Source organism: Acomys minous (genome assembly GCF_964271855.1).
Source record: "Acomys minous genome assembly, chromosome: 16".
Classification (NCBI taxonomy): domain Eukaryota; kingdom Metazoa; phylum Chordata; class Mammalia; order Rodentia; family Muridae; genus Acomys; species Acomys minous.
In genome coordinates, this window is record NC_140498.1 from 79160422 (window position 1) to 79176433 (window position 16012).

Consider the following 16012-nt stretch of genomic DNA (forward strand, 5'->3'; position numbering starts at 1 on the left):
GCAATGCTTTGTGTGAAAAGTATTTTGTTTGTGGTGTTTTATCCTCCCCCCCCCCCCCCGCCTCCGCATCCAAACAGGGTCTCTCTATATAGCCCTGGCTCTTTTGGAACTCTCTGAGGACCAGGCTGGCCTGGAACTCACAGAGATCCTCCTGCCTCTGCTTCTTGAGTGCTGGAATTAAAGGCGAGCGCCACTGCCACCTGGCTGGTGGTGTTTCTCTTAAGACGCATCTCAGTCCATGCTTGTGCACCTATGTACCCCCCCCCCCCCCCCCCCCCCCCCCCGCTAATCACACACGGCTTGTTCCGTCTTGCAGGGCTCTGTTCGTCTTCCATAGAGCAACTCAGATTGACCAGCCTGGGACACAAGAGCTCGGGAGGTTAGTTCCCAAAGAGCCTAAACCCCAAGAGAAAATAGGAATTTGCAGTAGTATTGGCTTTCACTGTTGGAAGTACAGCCGCCAGGCGAACACACAGAGCTAAGTGATGGGTGGCCTGGCTCTTCTGTTTAGACAGTGAATTCCCAATCCTGGGATGCACTGTGTGCCGATGTGGCTCTCTCAGCCTTCCCTGTTGCTACTTTTTCTTTTATTTGTATTGCTTTCTGTTGTGTTGCTTTCAAATCTTTCATCTTCCCAGCCAGCGATCATGCCCACCCAGGAGAGAAGATGTCCAAAGTGCAACAGGAGGGAAGCGCAGACGTCGGCACTTGGGTCTCATTCAGCAACGACTAGTCTGACTCAAGCCCAGGTGAGAGGCAGATTGACAGGACGGATTGACAGGACACACACGTAATTTTGAGAAGGTATTTCCTGTGGGTCAAGATGCTTTTCCTTATAAGTCTCTTGGTCTGGGTGTGGGCAATTGCGACCAGAAAGGAAACAGACAGGCCAAGGCAATTTCTACAGGTATGACACTTTTATTTGGAAGCCGTCCCCAGCCACCACATGAGACAGTGCATTTCAGACAGGCCTTGGCCTCTCACTAGAGAGGGCCAAATCAGGCTGACAGATTTTTTTTCTGGGTTTTGTGTTTTTGTTTTTGTTTTGTTTTGTTTTTTGAGACAGGGTTTCTCTCTGTAGCCTTAGCTGTCCTGGACTCTCTTTGTAGACCAGGCGGGCCTCGAACTCACAGCGATCCACCTGCCTCTGCCTCCCCAGTGTTAGGATTAAAGGTGTGCGGCACCATGCCTGGTTGATGGAATTCTTTTATTCCATTTAAGAAAAGCTCCATAAGGGTAGAGAAGGCTAGTGGGTGAGTGCAGAGGCCCAAACAGCAAAGGTGCCCTTTGACATGATACTTTTTTTTTTTTTTTTTTTTTTTTTTTTGGTGCTGGAGAGGGAACCCAGGGCCTTGTGCATACTAAGGTAGGTATTCTCTCATGGAAGCACATCCCAGATACCAACGTATATATTGCTTTATTTCATACTTCTATTCTACTAGTCAAGGAAGAATTATAATAAATAGACTTTGTAGTACAAAGAAAAGTTTCTGTGCTACAAGAAAGTGTAGAGTCCACTGCCTTAAAAATGCAAAGGTTTTTGTTATTAAAAAAAAAAAAAAAACCCACATACAAGAAGATTCAGTACATGGTCTGCCCAAATACCACAAAGATCAAGTCAACTATATAAAAGAAAAAAAATGAGAGGGGAGGGAAGAGCGTCCTGGGCTGGCTAGCTAGCGTCCCTCCTCTGCCTGCTCCGGCGGCCTGGAGCTTTCTCTTACCACAATGGTCCAGAACATATAATATCATCCTGAGAATAAAAAAGGGGACAGAAAACCAGAGCATCTCCAGCAAGTCACAAAGACAATGTCTTGACCTAGCATCCTTGTAACTTTAAGCAAGCAAGGAAGCAGTGTGGGCCTGGTTTTTGAACAGTCTCAGTTTTCTCTGTTTTAAATTTGTGGACTCTATATAATTTCCCAAGCATTGCAATATTCTAGAGCTCCAGGCTCAATTACTAAACGCCCCGGGCTTATTTGTCTGCTCTGTCTCATATGGACATCATCCTGAACATCTGCTTCATCAGCTGTCAAAAAAATGAACACAAGAGCTAGGTGAGATGGGCGTGGCCGTGTGTACCCCCAGAGCTTCAGAGGTAGAAGCAGGAAGGTCAAAAGTGTAAGGTCATCCTTGGCTACACAGATAACTTGAGGACAACCTGGACTACATGAGACCCTATCCAAAAAAATAAAACCGATTTAAAGAAAGAAAGAAAATCATTTCTAGAACAAGGCCAGAGTCACAGTGCTGGGGCATCAGCACCCCCAGAAGATCCCATTGTTTGCTGAGGAGAACAGAGAGAGCAGGCATCCTGGCGGGTATTGACAGCCATTCACTCTTGAACATTAGCCTCTACCTTTGCTACATTCAGAGCAAAACACAAATTCAAAACCACGAAGTCCCCTGAAAGTCACTACCCTCCCGCCACACAGAGGAATTTAACTCAGGTCCCCAGGGCTTGGCCCTTCTACTCCTCAGAAGCACACAGCTGCCTTAACCTCCAATTCTGATCCTACAGGACTGAGCTTTACAATTCTTTACATTAAGAAAAAAAAAAGTTTAAATAAAGAAAAATACTACCCAGGAATGGTCAAGGACGCCCATGATTACTTAGAACCCACTGAGCAGCCTGAACAGGCAATGCTCTCAGAGGAATGCTACACAACTTTCTCTCTAGGAGATACATGTTGCACACCCTGACATAGTTGCCCCTGACTGCAAAGCAAGTGATCAGTGTGGATTTTTTTTTTCTCTCTTTCTGAAACAGGAAGTAGAACACAGAAGTTTACTTTCCTCATCCTTAGCTCCTGGGATGCCTGTGGCTCCCTCCCCACCTCACCCCGCACCTCCTATAACAAAAACTATCAAGCAAAGAAAAAGCATCTTTTCCACAGAGGTTCATCAGATCAGCTCCTAACACACAAGACTTGGCAGCAAAGCCTGTTCACAGCAAGCGGATCCGGGCTCCTTGTCTCCCCGACTTGGGGAATCCTTACAAAGAACCTTTGGAACTTAGCATTCCAGCCCTGTGAGACGATAACTCTACAGAGAGGGGATAAGCCAAAGCCACGGGGCAAGGCTGTAAACATTGTGATTTTTCTAAGGCCCAACTGGTACATGGCTTTGGCAGCTATGGTTAATCTCGAAGAGAAGGTGACAGGCATGTTCTGGGAGCACAGGGCGCAGCTTTCCACATCCAAAGACCAGGTGATGCTCTCAGTGGTAGAGCAAGGAGCACACTGGGAGGAAAAGTATGCTTTCTTCTTTGGCCAGGGCTACAGGGTAGATCCTTGGAGTGTGCCCCTTCCACGCACACTCTTTATTCTGACTGACACACGGAACACAGCAATGTTCAAACTGGGTGAGGAACTGACTGACACTTTCGTCACTGACATGGTTCTAAAATGGGCAGAAGCTCTCCTGCAAGGTGTCAAGAAGGTTTCAAAGCTCTCTGGACTCCCAGTGACGTCCCCACTAGATCCTGTGGCCACCAGTGAAGAAGGCCATGCCTTGAGGAAAAGACCAAGTGAGAGCAGATGGAGTCCCCAAGGTGCACATGAGCCAGGGAGACCGTGGTGGCACCTGTGCCTTTGCATCTGTGCCTCAGCACTCTGTTTTCACCTCAGCAGCTTCTGGGACAGTCAGCAGCCCCTTTGGGGATCAAAGCCCCAGAGCCACCCAAGAGGTTGGACACCCTCCTTTACGGGAACTCTTTCTTGCCTAGCAGGGCGAACTCACCACCATGTGATTTTGAACTCATAGATGGGGCGTTTGCAGTAGTAGTGGTTGACAAGGTGTTTGTCACACACGCCGATGCACTGGTGGTCCACGGTGAGGCCTTGGGCTGAGAGGTCCGTCACCAGACAGTGCAAGAGGTCATACACATCAGCCACCGCCTCCCAGGGCCCAAAAGACACGTCCACTTCACAATGGTGCTCAAAGAGTTGTCCGTCACTCTCACTCCGCTCAAAGCGTAGGGAGTTGAGGAGTGGACACTCATAGGGAGTGATGGGCATCTCTTCCTTGAAGACACAGACTTTGAGCTTGGCAAAGCGGGCCTTCCGCTGTACTGCGCGCAGCCGGGCAATCTCCACGATCCGCTCCAAATGGTCTACGGAGTTTAACACAACTGCCATCAGTAGACAGAGGAGAAAGAGGGTGGGTCGGAGGGAGAGAGGGAGGGAGGGAGGGATACACACAAACAGGAACAGGGACACACACCCAGAGACAGGATGCAGAGGGGTGGGAGGAGGCTGGTTTCATGAGGGGACTCCTGGGACTCAGGAACAGCATGCTTCAACAGGGCCATGGTTTTCCAAAGCAAGCAGACCTTCACAGGATGAGGGCAGGGGCATATGGGAGAGGTCCCAGTCCCAGACCCTGAGAGAGGAGAACATTTTCCCCCATAAGCTGAACCCACCCACTTCTGGGGAAGGCGTAGGAGCTCAATGATGCCTTGCAATAATGCAGCCCCTCTCCACAACCGTCCCGGGCTGCTGAGGCCTCACCTTTGTAATAGGGCATGAGCCCCAGAAAGGCCTGGCGCACCTTCTCGCCCTTCAGTGGCTGCATGTCCTCCAGCTGCTCCAGGAGGGGCCCAATGGCGTAGTACTGGGCCTCTTTGTGCACAGCGCGCACATGCTCCCGGGGTGGCAGGTCCCCTGAACGCAGGAAGTTCAGCACATCTCTACGCAGAGAAAGAAGGAACAAAGAACCAAGGGGTGGCATAAGGAGGGGGAGGGGAGGCTATCAAGGTGGTTAGAGCAAGGAATTTGGGCTACATCAATTGTATAACTGTGGCTAAGTAAACCTGACCTTTGGGTGGCTCAGTGGCATCAAGTGCAAACTGAAAGGAAAACAAAAAAAACACTTGTCCAGTGGTGGTGGCGCACGCCTTTAATCCCAGCACTCAGGAGGCAGAGGAAGGTGGATCTCTGTGAGTTCGAGGCCAGCCTGGTCTACAAAGCGAGTCCAGGATAGCCAGAGCTGTTACACAGAGAAACCCTGTCTCGAAAAAACAGAAAATTAAAAATAAAATAAAATAAAACACACACACATGGGCTGGACAGGTGCCTCAGCAGTTAAGAGCACTGACTACTCTTCCAGAGGTCCTGAGTTCAATTCCCAGCAACACATGTTGGCTCACAACCATCTATGATGTGATCTGATGCCCTCTTCTGGCCTACAGGTGTACATGCAGGCAGCGCATTGTATACTTAATAGTAAATAAATAAATCTTTAAAATACACATACAGCCAGGCGGTGGTGGCACACACCTTTAATCCCAGCACATGGGAGGCAGAGGCAGGCAGATCTCCATGAGTTTGAGGCTAGCCTGGTCTACAAAGTGAATCGGAGAGAGCCAAGGCTACACAGAGAAAGCATGTCTTGAAAAAACAAAAAACAAGGGCTGGAGAGATGGCTCAGAGGTTAAGAGCACTGGCTGCTCTTCCAAAGGTCCTGAGTTCGATTCCCAGCAACCACATGGTGGCTCACAGCCATCTATACTGAAATCTGGTGCCCTCTTCTGGTGTGCAGGCACACATGCAGGTGAAACACTGTATACACAATAAATAAATAAATAAATAAATAAATAAATAAATTTAAAAAACAAAAAACAAAACAAACAAACAAAAATACCACATTCACTGCTTTTTCTCAGGCAAAGTATCATGTAGCCGGGGCAGGTTTCAAACTTCCTAGGCAGCCAAGATTGACCTTGAACTCCTGCTCCTCTTGCCCCAGTCTCTCAAGTGCTAAGGTGACCGGCACACACCACCACAGCACTCTGCATATATTTTCTACGTGTCTCTGTGAGTTCAAGGCCAGTATGGTCCGCAGAGCAAGTTCCAGGACAGCCAGAGCTATAGAGAGGAAGAGGAGGAGAAGGGAGGAAGAGGAAGAAGAAGAAAAAAGCCTATTTATAGACATAACACTAGTTCCCCGAGTACAAACTAGCAATTGTTCATTCATAACATGTATAATAGAACAGCTGTCGCCTCACACGTCCAGAAGCTACAAGACAGTGCCACTTGTCCCATGTCCTTACCACTGGTGCTATTCCAAAGCTATATGGAGAAGACAAAATACCAAACAACGTAGGAACTAGCTGGTTTCACAACTAAGTGAGGCCATATTCAGCTTCTGAAAGCACATAGTCCTCCTAGCCCTCTCCACTCCCTTTAGTGCTGGGAGTACCAGTCAGGTCTGTCGTCAGTGGTTCTGGGAAGACAGGCAACATGTTACGTCAACAATTCATAATGTGGCATCAGCTAACACCAAGCATTACTCTGTGTGAGCCACGACTCATGCGCTGCCTGCCACCCGTGTGTTTGGTCCTTTTACTGTTTCTCTCTTAGCTCCAGGCTATAAGGGAGGCCCAAGTGAGGCCTATAGGTTATGGAAATCCTCTGTTGACTGAGTCACAACTAACTCTGAGGCTACAACCAGTGGGGCCTGACTTCATTAGAAGCAAGCAAAGCAACTCGCCATCTGCACATGGAAGCAGTCTCCTTACCCCAGGCCCAGGCAGCTTCAGCATGGCAGTTGGGATGCACAAGCTACAACTGCAGACAAATATGTGTACCTCACACTTTGAATCTTTGAGAAACTACATCTACTGCCGATAAACCACAGGCCATCGGAATCCAGCAGCCCAAGTGTGAATGCCACTACGCCCTGTTTTTTTGCTACAATTTCTGCCACTTTCCAGCCAAGGCCAACAGGGCACCGGCATATAAGCCTCGATTTGGAGCCGTTCTCCCTTCCACAACCCTTTGAAAGATCTTTATTATTTTTCACCGTGTTTGGTGTATGTGGTTGTGTGGATATTGCGCAGACCAGAAGTATTGGACCCCCGGAGCTCAAAATTACATACGGTCGAAAGGCACCTGACAGGGGTGCTGGGACTTGAACCCAGGTCCTCTGCAAGAGCAGTATGCACGCTTAACCTTTCAGCCGTCTCTCTCAAGCCACTCTCACCCCCCACCCCTCTAAATTGAGCCCTCTGAAATCTTCAATAAACCCTCTGAGCCCTGACAAACAAAACCCTGGGCAAGGCCCAGCCAGCTAAGAGCGCTATGGGAGCTGCCAGCTGGGGCCAGTACTTTCCTCCCCAAATGGCCTGCAAACAAAAAAATCTTTTTATAGTTACACACAGAGTGATGTGACACTTTGTTTTCTCACCATCAGAGGCAGCTGATAGCCCACTGGGGAAAACTAGATACTGCAAAACAAATTATTTGGCCAGAGGCTCCTTCATAAGGACAAAAATAAAATAAAATAAAATAATAAAATAACCCCTCTAGGCACTCCTACTTGGAGGTCACCACAAAGCCATAGGTATCAAGTACAGTCTCTGTCTCCCTGGTCACTGGTTCAAGGTCAAAGACCATATCAATCCTTTAGTCATCTCCAAAGTTTGACTAAAGGAGCAGAGGGTTCCAGGCATGTGCTTTGGAGATATGACCTACCCGGGGTCACAAGAGACTTTTTACTTAACCCACACTACCAAGCCCAGCAGACAGCTACAATTATTTCTCTATATCAACACGTGCACTGAGGGCTAGCAGATGACTCAGTGATGAAGAGCACTTGCTGTTCCTCCATAGGACTCAAGATCAGTTCTCAGCCCCCAACATCACCGCTCACGTGACTCCAGCTCTAGGGGATCCAACATCCCAAATCCCATTCCATCCTCTGGGGGTATCCACCTGCATCTTCCTCTCTCTCTCTCTCCTCCTCCTCCTCCTCCTCCTTCTTCTTCTTCTTCTTCTTCTTTCTCTCTCTCTCTCTCTCTCTCTCTCTCTCTCTCTCTCTCTCTCTCTCTCTCACACACACACACACACCTTTAAGAAAAACAGTAATGAAATCGAGACAAAAAGTCTTTATAAGGTTTGCCAGAAGTGTGTGTATGTGTGTTGGTGTTGTTGTAGATGCTAAAATCCCAGTTTGGCTTTTGTTTTGTATTGTTTTGTTTTGTTTTGTTTTCCCCGAGACTGGGTCTTGCTGTGTAGCCCTGGCTGTCCTAGAACTCACTCTGTAGACCAGGCTGGCCTGGAACTCAGAGGTTTGCCTACTTCTGCCTCCCAAGGGCTGGGATTACAGGCGTGTGCCACCACTGCTGGACTACGAAGGTGTGTCAATCCCGCATCAACCCTTCTGTCCCTGTACCCCTTTTGACACCCATCGCAAAAGCCTCAGTACCACCGTTACACACATGCCTCCTCCGTGCTGCAGTAGAGTTCGGTGTGTGTTGGGAGTGTTGAGACAGGGTCTTCTTGCTTCTAGCCCAAGCTGACCTAGAAACACCTGCAACTTCTTTTTTCCACCTCTCGAGATTGTCACCATGCCCAGCTTGCACGGCATCATTCTGAGCCCCACAATCTCAATGTGAAGGGTTTCTTTCTCCGAGATGGTCCCCACAGTCTCTGCTCCAATGCATTCCCTTCCATATGGATAATGACTCCCCGAGTCTCAGGCTGCACAGGATAAGAGAAGCTTCCTCAAATCCTGCCAGGATTTGAATTTTTATTGCCGGGTGTGGGGCGGTGATGCCCACCTTTAATCCCAGCATTTAGGGGGTAGAGGCAGGTGGATCTCTGTGAGTTCAAGGCCAGCCTGGTCTATAGCAGAGAGTTTAGAACAGCCAGGGCTACAGAGAACCCCCCCCCATGGGGCTGCGGGGCAAGGGGACTTCCTCTCACTACCTTCACCTTCTCTGGGACCATGGAAGATGCCGGTACCCAAGACAGAATCCTAGGCTACCCGCTTGTTTGGACTACGGACTAGATGGCAGAGAAAGACGTACATACCCAAAGTGTGTGCCATCTCGGTCAATGAAGTAGCGGCCCTCGGAATCCGTGGGGATGTAATGCCGCCCGCTGAACATGGCAGCCAACATGGTGTCTTCATAGCGCCGTAGAGTTGACAGGCGGGTGGTAAAGTGAGCCCCTCCAACGTTAAGGGGGACCACCTCAGGAAACTGGAAAGGAACCACCACAGCTTTCAGACTGGCAAGGTAACAAGCACTGGGTTCCTCAGTGTCAGTTGGCCTAGGACTAACGGCTGTCCCACCATTCACTTGGTCATCACAAACTTAGGGACCATCTGAACACTGTCTCCACCCCGCCACCCCCTCTCTCCTTGAGTATCAGTCACCAAGTCCTACTCATTCTTATAGCTCTTAAATGATGTCTCCTTTCCAGCACTAGGGAGGCAGACGCAAGCGGATCACTGTGAGTTCGAGGCCAGCCTGGTCTACAACACCAAAACACTAAAAAAAGAAAGAAAGAAAGAAAGAAAAAGAAAAAGTGTGTGGCCAGGAATAAGGAAATAAAGATGATAAGTTCGGGAGGTAGGAGAAGATGGAATCTGTCAGAGACTGAAGGGTTAGGGTCAAGGGAGACTTTTTTTTGTTTTTTTGTTTTTTTGAGACAAGGTCTCTCTGGGTTATCTTGGCTGTCCTTGACTCACTTTGTAGACCAGGCTGGCCTCCAACCCACAGCGACCCGCCTGCCTCTGCCTCCCTAGTGCTGGGATTAAAGGTGTGCACCACCACACCCAGTGCCACACACACTCTTTTTTTTGTTTTGTTTTATTTTATTTTTTTTATTTATTTATTTATTTATTTTGGTTTTTTTTCGAGACAAGGTCTCTCTGCATTAGCCTTGGCTGTCCTGGACTCACTTTGTAGACCAGGCTGGCCTCGAACTCACAGCAATCCGCCCACCTCTGCCTCCCGAGTGCTGGGATTAAAGGTGTGCGCCACCACGCCCGGCTGCCACACACACTCTTAAGAGTCTCCTCCTGCCCAGCCAGCAGATGAAACTGCCAAATGTGGTGATGTAGGTTGTTCCCTGAGTCAGTCCCTGGATGAGAGTCGCCTGTCAGCCCAGGTGTGTGTCCTTTTCCTAGTTTACACCAAGGCATCACAGAGTTAGCAGCACTGGCTCATTCTGCAAGTCTCTATCCTGTGGCCACTGCTGCTCTTTCATCCTTCAGGTGTCCCCTGGACAGAATTACGGACGTATTCCTCTGTGATGCCCTCACTACGTGGCACACTCTCGTCAATTCCATTGTCAACCCACCTTACTAGATGCCAAGCATGCCAAAGCTAGGAGTGCGTGTGCGCTCGCTAGCTGGGAATAGAGACCAGTAGCTGCTTTTCAATGCACTGAAGGAGCCATTCCTTCTCCTTTTTCCCCTCTCAAGACAGGGTTACTCTGTGTAGCCCTGGCTGTTCTGGAACTTACTTTGTAGACCAGGCTGGCCTGGAACTCACAGAGATCCGCCTACCTCTGCCTCCAGAGTGTGCTGAGATTAAAGGCGTGAGCCATCACGCCCAGCTGATCCTTTTCTTTTTATGCAGAGATTTACAGATGCTATTCCAGAGCCCTGGCTGAGCTTCGCTCTCCTCAGTACCTACCCCACTCCATTCGCTCCCCTCAATCTACACTGGCCAATTAGTCTCCAAGTCAACTAAGGCTCTAGCGGCAGAGACTAAGTGAGGACAGGGAAATCACAGTCAAGGTTAGCCTTGAGAACCTCACAAGGGTCTCTTTCTGAAATGCTTGAGATTTTTTTTTTCATTTTGTTTATTTGTTTTTGCTTTTTCTAAGACAGGGTTTCTCTGTATAACAGCCCTGGCTGTTCTGGAACTCACTCTGTAGACCAGGCTGGCCTCAAACTCACAGAGATCCACTTGCCTCTGCCTCCCAAGTGCTTGAGAATTTTAAAAACTCACTGCTGTGTTTTCTCCAAACTATATTGGAAAGAACTGTTTCCAGTTCTAACTTTCCCACCAACTAAATTTTATGCCAGGATAAATTTTATCCTAGAATGCTTATTTTCCCCAGTGTTACATCTCTCTAGCTGTGGTGAAAGTTTGAAGTCTATATATTTACCTAAACAGCCCTTTCCCCCAGTTTCCACAAATCCTTTGTTAAAAAAATTAATAACAAAGACACAGCTGTGCATGGTGTCGCACTCCTTTGATCCCAGCTATTGAGAGGCAGTGCCAGGGAAACCTCTTGAGTTCTAGACCAGTGAAGGGTCTACATAGTGAGACCCTTCTTCATTAAAAGAAAAAAAAAAGACAGGAACAGATTAAATAAAACTTACTTACCTAAGACCTGTCTTACAGTAAAGACTAAAATTCACACACACAAAAAGATACACAATTCTGTCTAAATATGAACTCAACCTTTTTTTTTTTTTTAAATTTGAGACCAGATCTCTCTGCATAGCTCTGGTTCTCTTCTCTTAAAACTCACTCTGTAGACCAAGTTGGCCTCCAACTCACAGAGATCCATTTTCTGCTGCCTCTGAGTGATGAGATTAAAGGTGTGTGCCACCATGTCCAGCAAACTCAACTCTCACACTCACAGTGCAAAATGCATTCTCCTTTTCTATAGAAACTCGAAGCCCAAATCTATGCATATGTCAAGACTTAAGTGTCATCTTGGTATGTTGCTTTGCACTTCTGTCATTCCTCTTTAAAGGTAGTTCCTACTAATCTACCTAGTTGCACTGTATGTGAAACAAACAAAAACTAACTGAAAAGAGTCCTAGCGCTCATGTGATTCACAGGAAGCTGGGGCTGAACACCTGACCCAGTCTATCGGGTTGTGTGTCCTTTCCTTCAAACCACAACTTTTGCCCAATGACAATGCACAAAAAGAAGAAAAAAAAAAAGGCACCACTGTGTTGGCTCTTTTCCCTGACTGCAGAGTTATGTCTAGAATTTTGCTTATTTTCACAAGTCTCCCACAATGCTGGCAATTCCGGCCTTCTAACTCTAACACAATACTTTCTGCTGCCCAAGAGCCTCGCCCAGGCTTTGGACAACTCTGTCTGCTGAGTCTCCACTTCCGTCTCCAACTTCATATCTACCTTAAGGGTGAGTTCAGGTGTAAGTGTCACACACACACACACACACACACACACACACACACACACACACGGGGGACAGCCCACAGTACAGCAGCAGCTAACGGAAGACCCGAATCCCCGCCCCTCAATCTCTGCTTTAGAGTTCAAGCCGTTTTGCCCTCCACTTCCTGAACTTATCTCCTTTACGCCCTTGCCCATGCTGTTTTCTTTGCACCAAAGCATCTAGCACTCACTTCTGTCCATCTGGCATATGATATTAGCCTCATGTGGTAATAAAGACTGTTCGCTGCATAATGGCGCCTGGGTGAGAGTGGCCCGATCAACTCAGGTGTGTCCTTTTCCTAAATCATACCAAAGTACCATATGGGTTATCAGCACACAGTTTCTTACACCACTCCCTGGGCAGCTGGAGGATACATCTGAGCGCCCCAGACCCTCTTTTCGGATTGACTGTATGGCCCATGCGAAGTGTTGAGGAGTCCGGAGACCTCCTCTAGTTGACAAAGGTGAGACATGGGATACAGGATGGAACTGAACATCCTGGGAAGGAGGGACCTGGGGTGCAGGTGACCCCGGGAAGGGAGGACACACCTAGTGCAGGACTGGCATCAGGGGTGGATAGCTCCTTAGGAGGCTCGCCTCCCAAGGTCGGCTCTGCAAGCACCTGCCTCTCCCTAGCTTTCCCATCAGTTCTCCCTTCCCCCATCGCTCGATCCAGGTACCTCCTGGGGCATCAGGGGCAGCCCGTGCCCCGCCTGCGTGGCCGTAGGAGTGGCCGGCTCCAAGAAGTCGTCCTCGGCTTCGGAGCTGGACATGGCACCGTCCGAGTGACGGCTGTCTGGCTCCCGCCCGGTGACTACCACCATCCCTCTGGCTCTGGGCGGTGGGCGCGGCTTCGAGTAGGCGGGTGGGCGGAGGCCTGAAAAACTAAAGTCAAGCAGTGCCTGACATGACTAGATGGGCCGCCGGCGGGCGCTAGACGCCGAGGGCCTGCGCGCAGATAGGATGTCGGGTGCTGCCCTCCAACAGTCTTAACGACCACCGCGCCTACAGTTAGTCGTTGGTCTGACCTAGCCGCCTCCTGCTATTGGTCGAGCCTTTGCTGGCTCCGCCCTGATTGTCAGGAGGCTCGCCCAATCACAGGGGAAACAATTCGGCCTTAAGGCGAAGCGGCCACTGGCTTAACCAACTCTGATTGGCTCTCCGGTTGACAAGCGCGCGCGCGACGTCGGCCCGCTTGAGGGTGGGGAGTTGGCTGAGGGGAGGTGATCACCAAGCGCCGACCTCGATCAGCCACCACCGCGTGGACCTCGAGCTGCAAATCGGAAACGGGCGCTTCTTGCTATTGGCCGAAATTTCACTTGGCTCCTGCTGTGATTGGCAAGGGCATCGTCCAATCATAGGGGAAACACGTCCGGCTTCTCTTGCTCCACTCTGATTGGCTCTCTGACTAACGGGAGCGCTACCTCCCTTGGTCCAGACCGCTTACCTAGAGGCGCGGTTCTCCCTGCGCGGAGCGACCACAGCGCAGGTAGCATCTCTAGCCTGACTCCTGCCGTTGGCACAGTCCCATGAGCCCCGCCCTGATTGTTAAAGGTCTGGTCCAGCCACAGAGGAAACACGTTCAGGCCACTGACAGCCGGCTTGCTGATGGGTCCCACTCTTACTGGCCAAGTAACGGGCACGCGTTCTGCATTCCCCGACGTTTAATGACAGCGCTGGTCCAGGGCGAGGCCATCGCAAGAACCGCATCCTGCTATTGGCTGTGTCCTCGCTGGCTCTGCCCCTGATTAGCAGGAAGCTCACTCATAGGGGCAGCGCCTTGGTCCCACTTTCGTTGGCTCTTTAACTAGGGAGCGGGAAGCTCCAGGCCATTTTGTCTTACCATTCTTGTGGGTCCTGGGCAAGGGCCCAGGAATAGCTGGTTTGTCTCTGTGGCAACGGGTCATCTTCTTCCTTCTTCCTTCCTTCTTCCTTCCTCCTCCTCCTCCTCCTCCTCCTCCTCCTCTCCTTCTTCTTCAAGACAGGGTTTCTCTTGTAGTCCTCGCTGTCCTGAACTCACTTTGTAGACCAGGCTGGCCTCGAACTCACAAGGGATCCGCCTGCCTCTGCTTCCCGAGTGCCAGGATTAAAGGTGTGCGCCCCCACGCCAGGCTGACTGGCTCTTCTTGACCATGGGCACGGCTACTGTGCTAGCTCTTTTTTCCATGAATTCACACGGGACTCAGAAGGAAAAACTGTCAGGCTTGGTTGCTCACATCTTTAATCGCAGTGACTTGGGAGGCCTAGACGGATTTTAGAGACTTCAACTCTCATCTATAACATCATCATCAACAACAACAATAATAAAGCTGGTCATGGTGACTCACTGCTATAATCCCAGTACTTGGGAGGCAGTGACAATAAATTCAGTAGTCAAGACTAGCCTCGGCTTTGTAGCAAGTTTGAGTCCATCTCAGGTTGCATGAGACTGCTAAAAACAAAAACAACAAAACAAAAAACACAAAAAAGGAAAGAAAGAAAAAAAACCACAGAAGAAAAAAGTAAACTCAAGTTAGGAGGCATTGAGGTCCTCCCTTGACAGTTTGTCCTCCCGACACCGCGGCAAAGAAGCCGTATGTAGACCACAAGACAGCCAACAGAACTGCTGCTTCAAGAGCAGTCCCGAGGACCCACCCCTACCCGCACTCCCCCCCCCAAGCAGAGCCCGCCCCCTTCTCGCTCTAACCTAGCCAGACCAGCTGCCTCCTATTTGTTTAAATTGACCAATAAGAAATAAGGGGATGGAGACCGGCACTACACCACCAATAGACATACTCAAGCGCTCCTGTAGGGCTGGGTTTCGGAATCCCTTCGCCACTGGCCAGGCGTCTCGTCTCTGCCTCCGCCTCCCTCCCTCCCTCCCTCCCTCCCTCCCTCTCTCTCTCTCTCTCTCCCCTCTCTCTCCTCTCTCTCCTCCCTCTCCCTCTCCCTCTCTCTCTCTCCCTGTGTGTGGCTTTAATAAAACTTGGCCAAGTGCCGAGCCATTGCCCTTCCTGCTTTGTCATTCTTTCAACTGGACAGAGAAAAAGAAGCTATACCTGCAACTCTAGATGACCTCACCAGGATGGCATCATTACCTCTGCACCAGAAGATCGATGGAAGCAGGCTCTTCCAGAACGATCTTCTTACCTAGCCAGATGACCCACTTGATGCAACATACCGTGGTCCTGCCGTGACCGTGTGACCTCTGTTGGGAGAGGCTCCTTTAGAAAAGCCCTGTGCTAGGCTGGGGAGATGGCTCAGAAGTTAAAAGCACTGTCTGTTCTTCCAAAGGCCCTGAGTTCAATTCCCAGCATCCACATGGTGCCTCACAGCCATCTATGAGATCTGGTGCCCTCTTCTGGCATACGGGCAGAACACTGTATACATAATAAATAAATAAATCTAAAAAAAGAAAGAAAGAGAAGGAAAGAAAGAAAAAAGCCCTGTGCCTCTCAGCAGTTCCCATAGGCTTTTTGTTACCTGCCCCAATAAACCACTTCAAGAGAAAATCAGATGTTTAACCAACGGGTGGGGCCACATTGGGAGAAGAAAGGGTGAAGGAGTCCAATTACCTCCAAGTTCATCTGATAATCGACACAAATTTTAGGCTTCAGAAGATGCCAAGCTGGGACAGAGGAGAAGACATGCACGTAAGGTGGCAGCCCAGTCAATACGTAGGCTATCTTGGTTTTGACTCTGTAAGATGGTCCAAAGAAATCCTTTCAGCGTGAGACAAGCTGCTTAGGATCATCCCCGCTCCAGACGCGGCCTCCCTATCACAGACAATTGCTCCCGTGGCCTGTGAGCGGGCATCTATGCTGTGAGCCTCGGCTGTTCCTAGAATCCAAGGTGACTTTCAGATTTTTATTTTTTTTATTTTTTTTATTTTATTTGTATTGTTGTTTGCCTATGTGTATGTCTGTGAGAGGGTATCAGATCATCTGGAACTGGAGTTACAGACAGTTGTGAGTTGCCATGTGGTTGCTGGGAATTGAATTCAGGACCTCTGGAAGAGTAGCCAGTGCTCTTAACCGCTGAGCCATCTCTCCAGCCCGACTTTCAGATTTTGAACAATGGCTGAACACCTTTATGA

The 16012-nt window shown here is 49.4% G+C and overlaps 2 protein-coding genes across 2 annotated transcripts in view; both read right to left on the bottom strand.

The window, feature by feature from the left end:
• TMEM248 (transmembrane protein 248) overlaps window positions 1–16012 on the bottom strand; it is a 128496-nt gene that overhangs the window by 75615 nt on the left and 36869 nt on the right. The gene's annotated exons all lie outside the window — the stretch shown is intronic.
• KCTD7 (potassium channel tetramerization domain containing 7) lies at window positions 899–13852 on the bottom strand. Its single transcript, XM_084762574.1, has 4 exons — window positions 12618–13852; window positions 8817–8986; window positions 4512–4690; window positions 899–4114 (listed from the first exon to the last, which is right to left on the bottom strand). Exons 1-4 carry the CDS (start codon window positions 12759–12761, stop codon window positions 3738–3740), a joined length of 870 nt encoding a protein of 289 aa, XP_084618700.1. The 5' UTR covers window positions 12762–13852; the 3' UTR covers window positions 899–3737.

Bases quoted from the DNA above. Each gene is read 5' to 3' on its own strand.
- KCTD7 (XM_084762574.1), bottom strand. From the start codon at position 12,761: ATGGTGGTAGTCACCGGGCGGGAGCCAGACAGCCGTCACTCGGACGGT. The intron at 4,691-8,816 runs GTATGTACGTCT...TTCTCTGCGTAG, and splicing joins CGAGATGGCACACACTTTGG to AGATGTGCTGAACTTCCTGC. The intron at 4,115-4,511 runs GTGAGGCCTCAG...TAAACTCCGTAG, and splicing joins GCTCATGCCCTATTACAAAG to ACCATTTGGAGCGGATCGTG.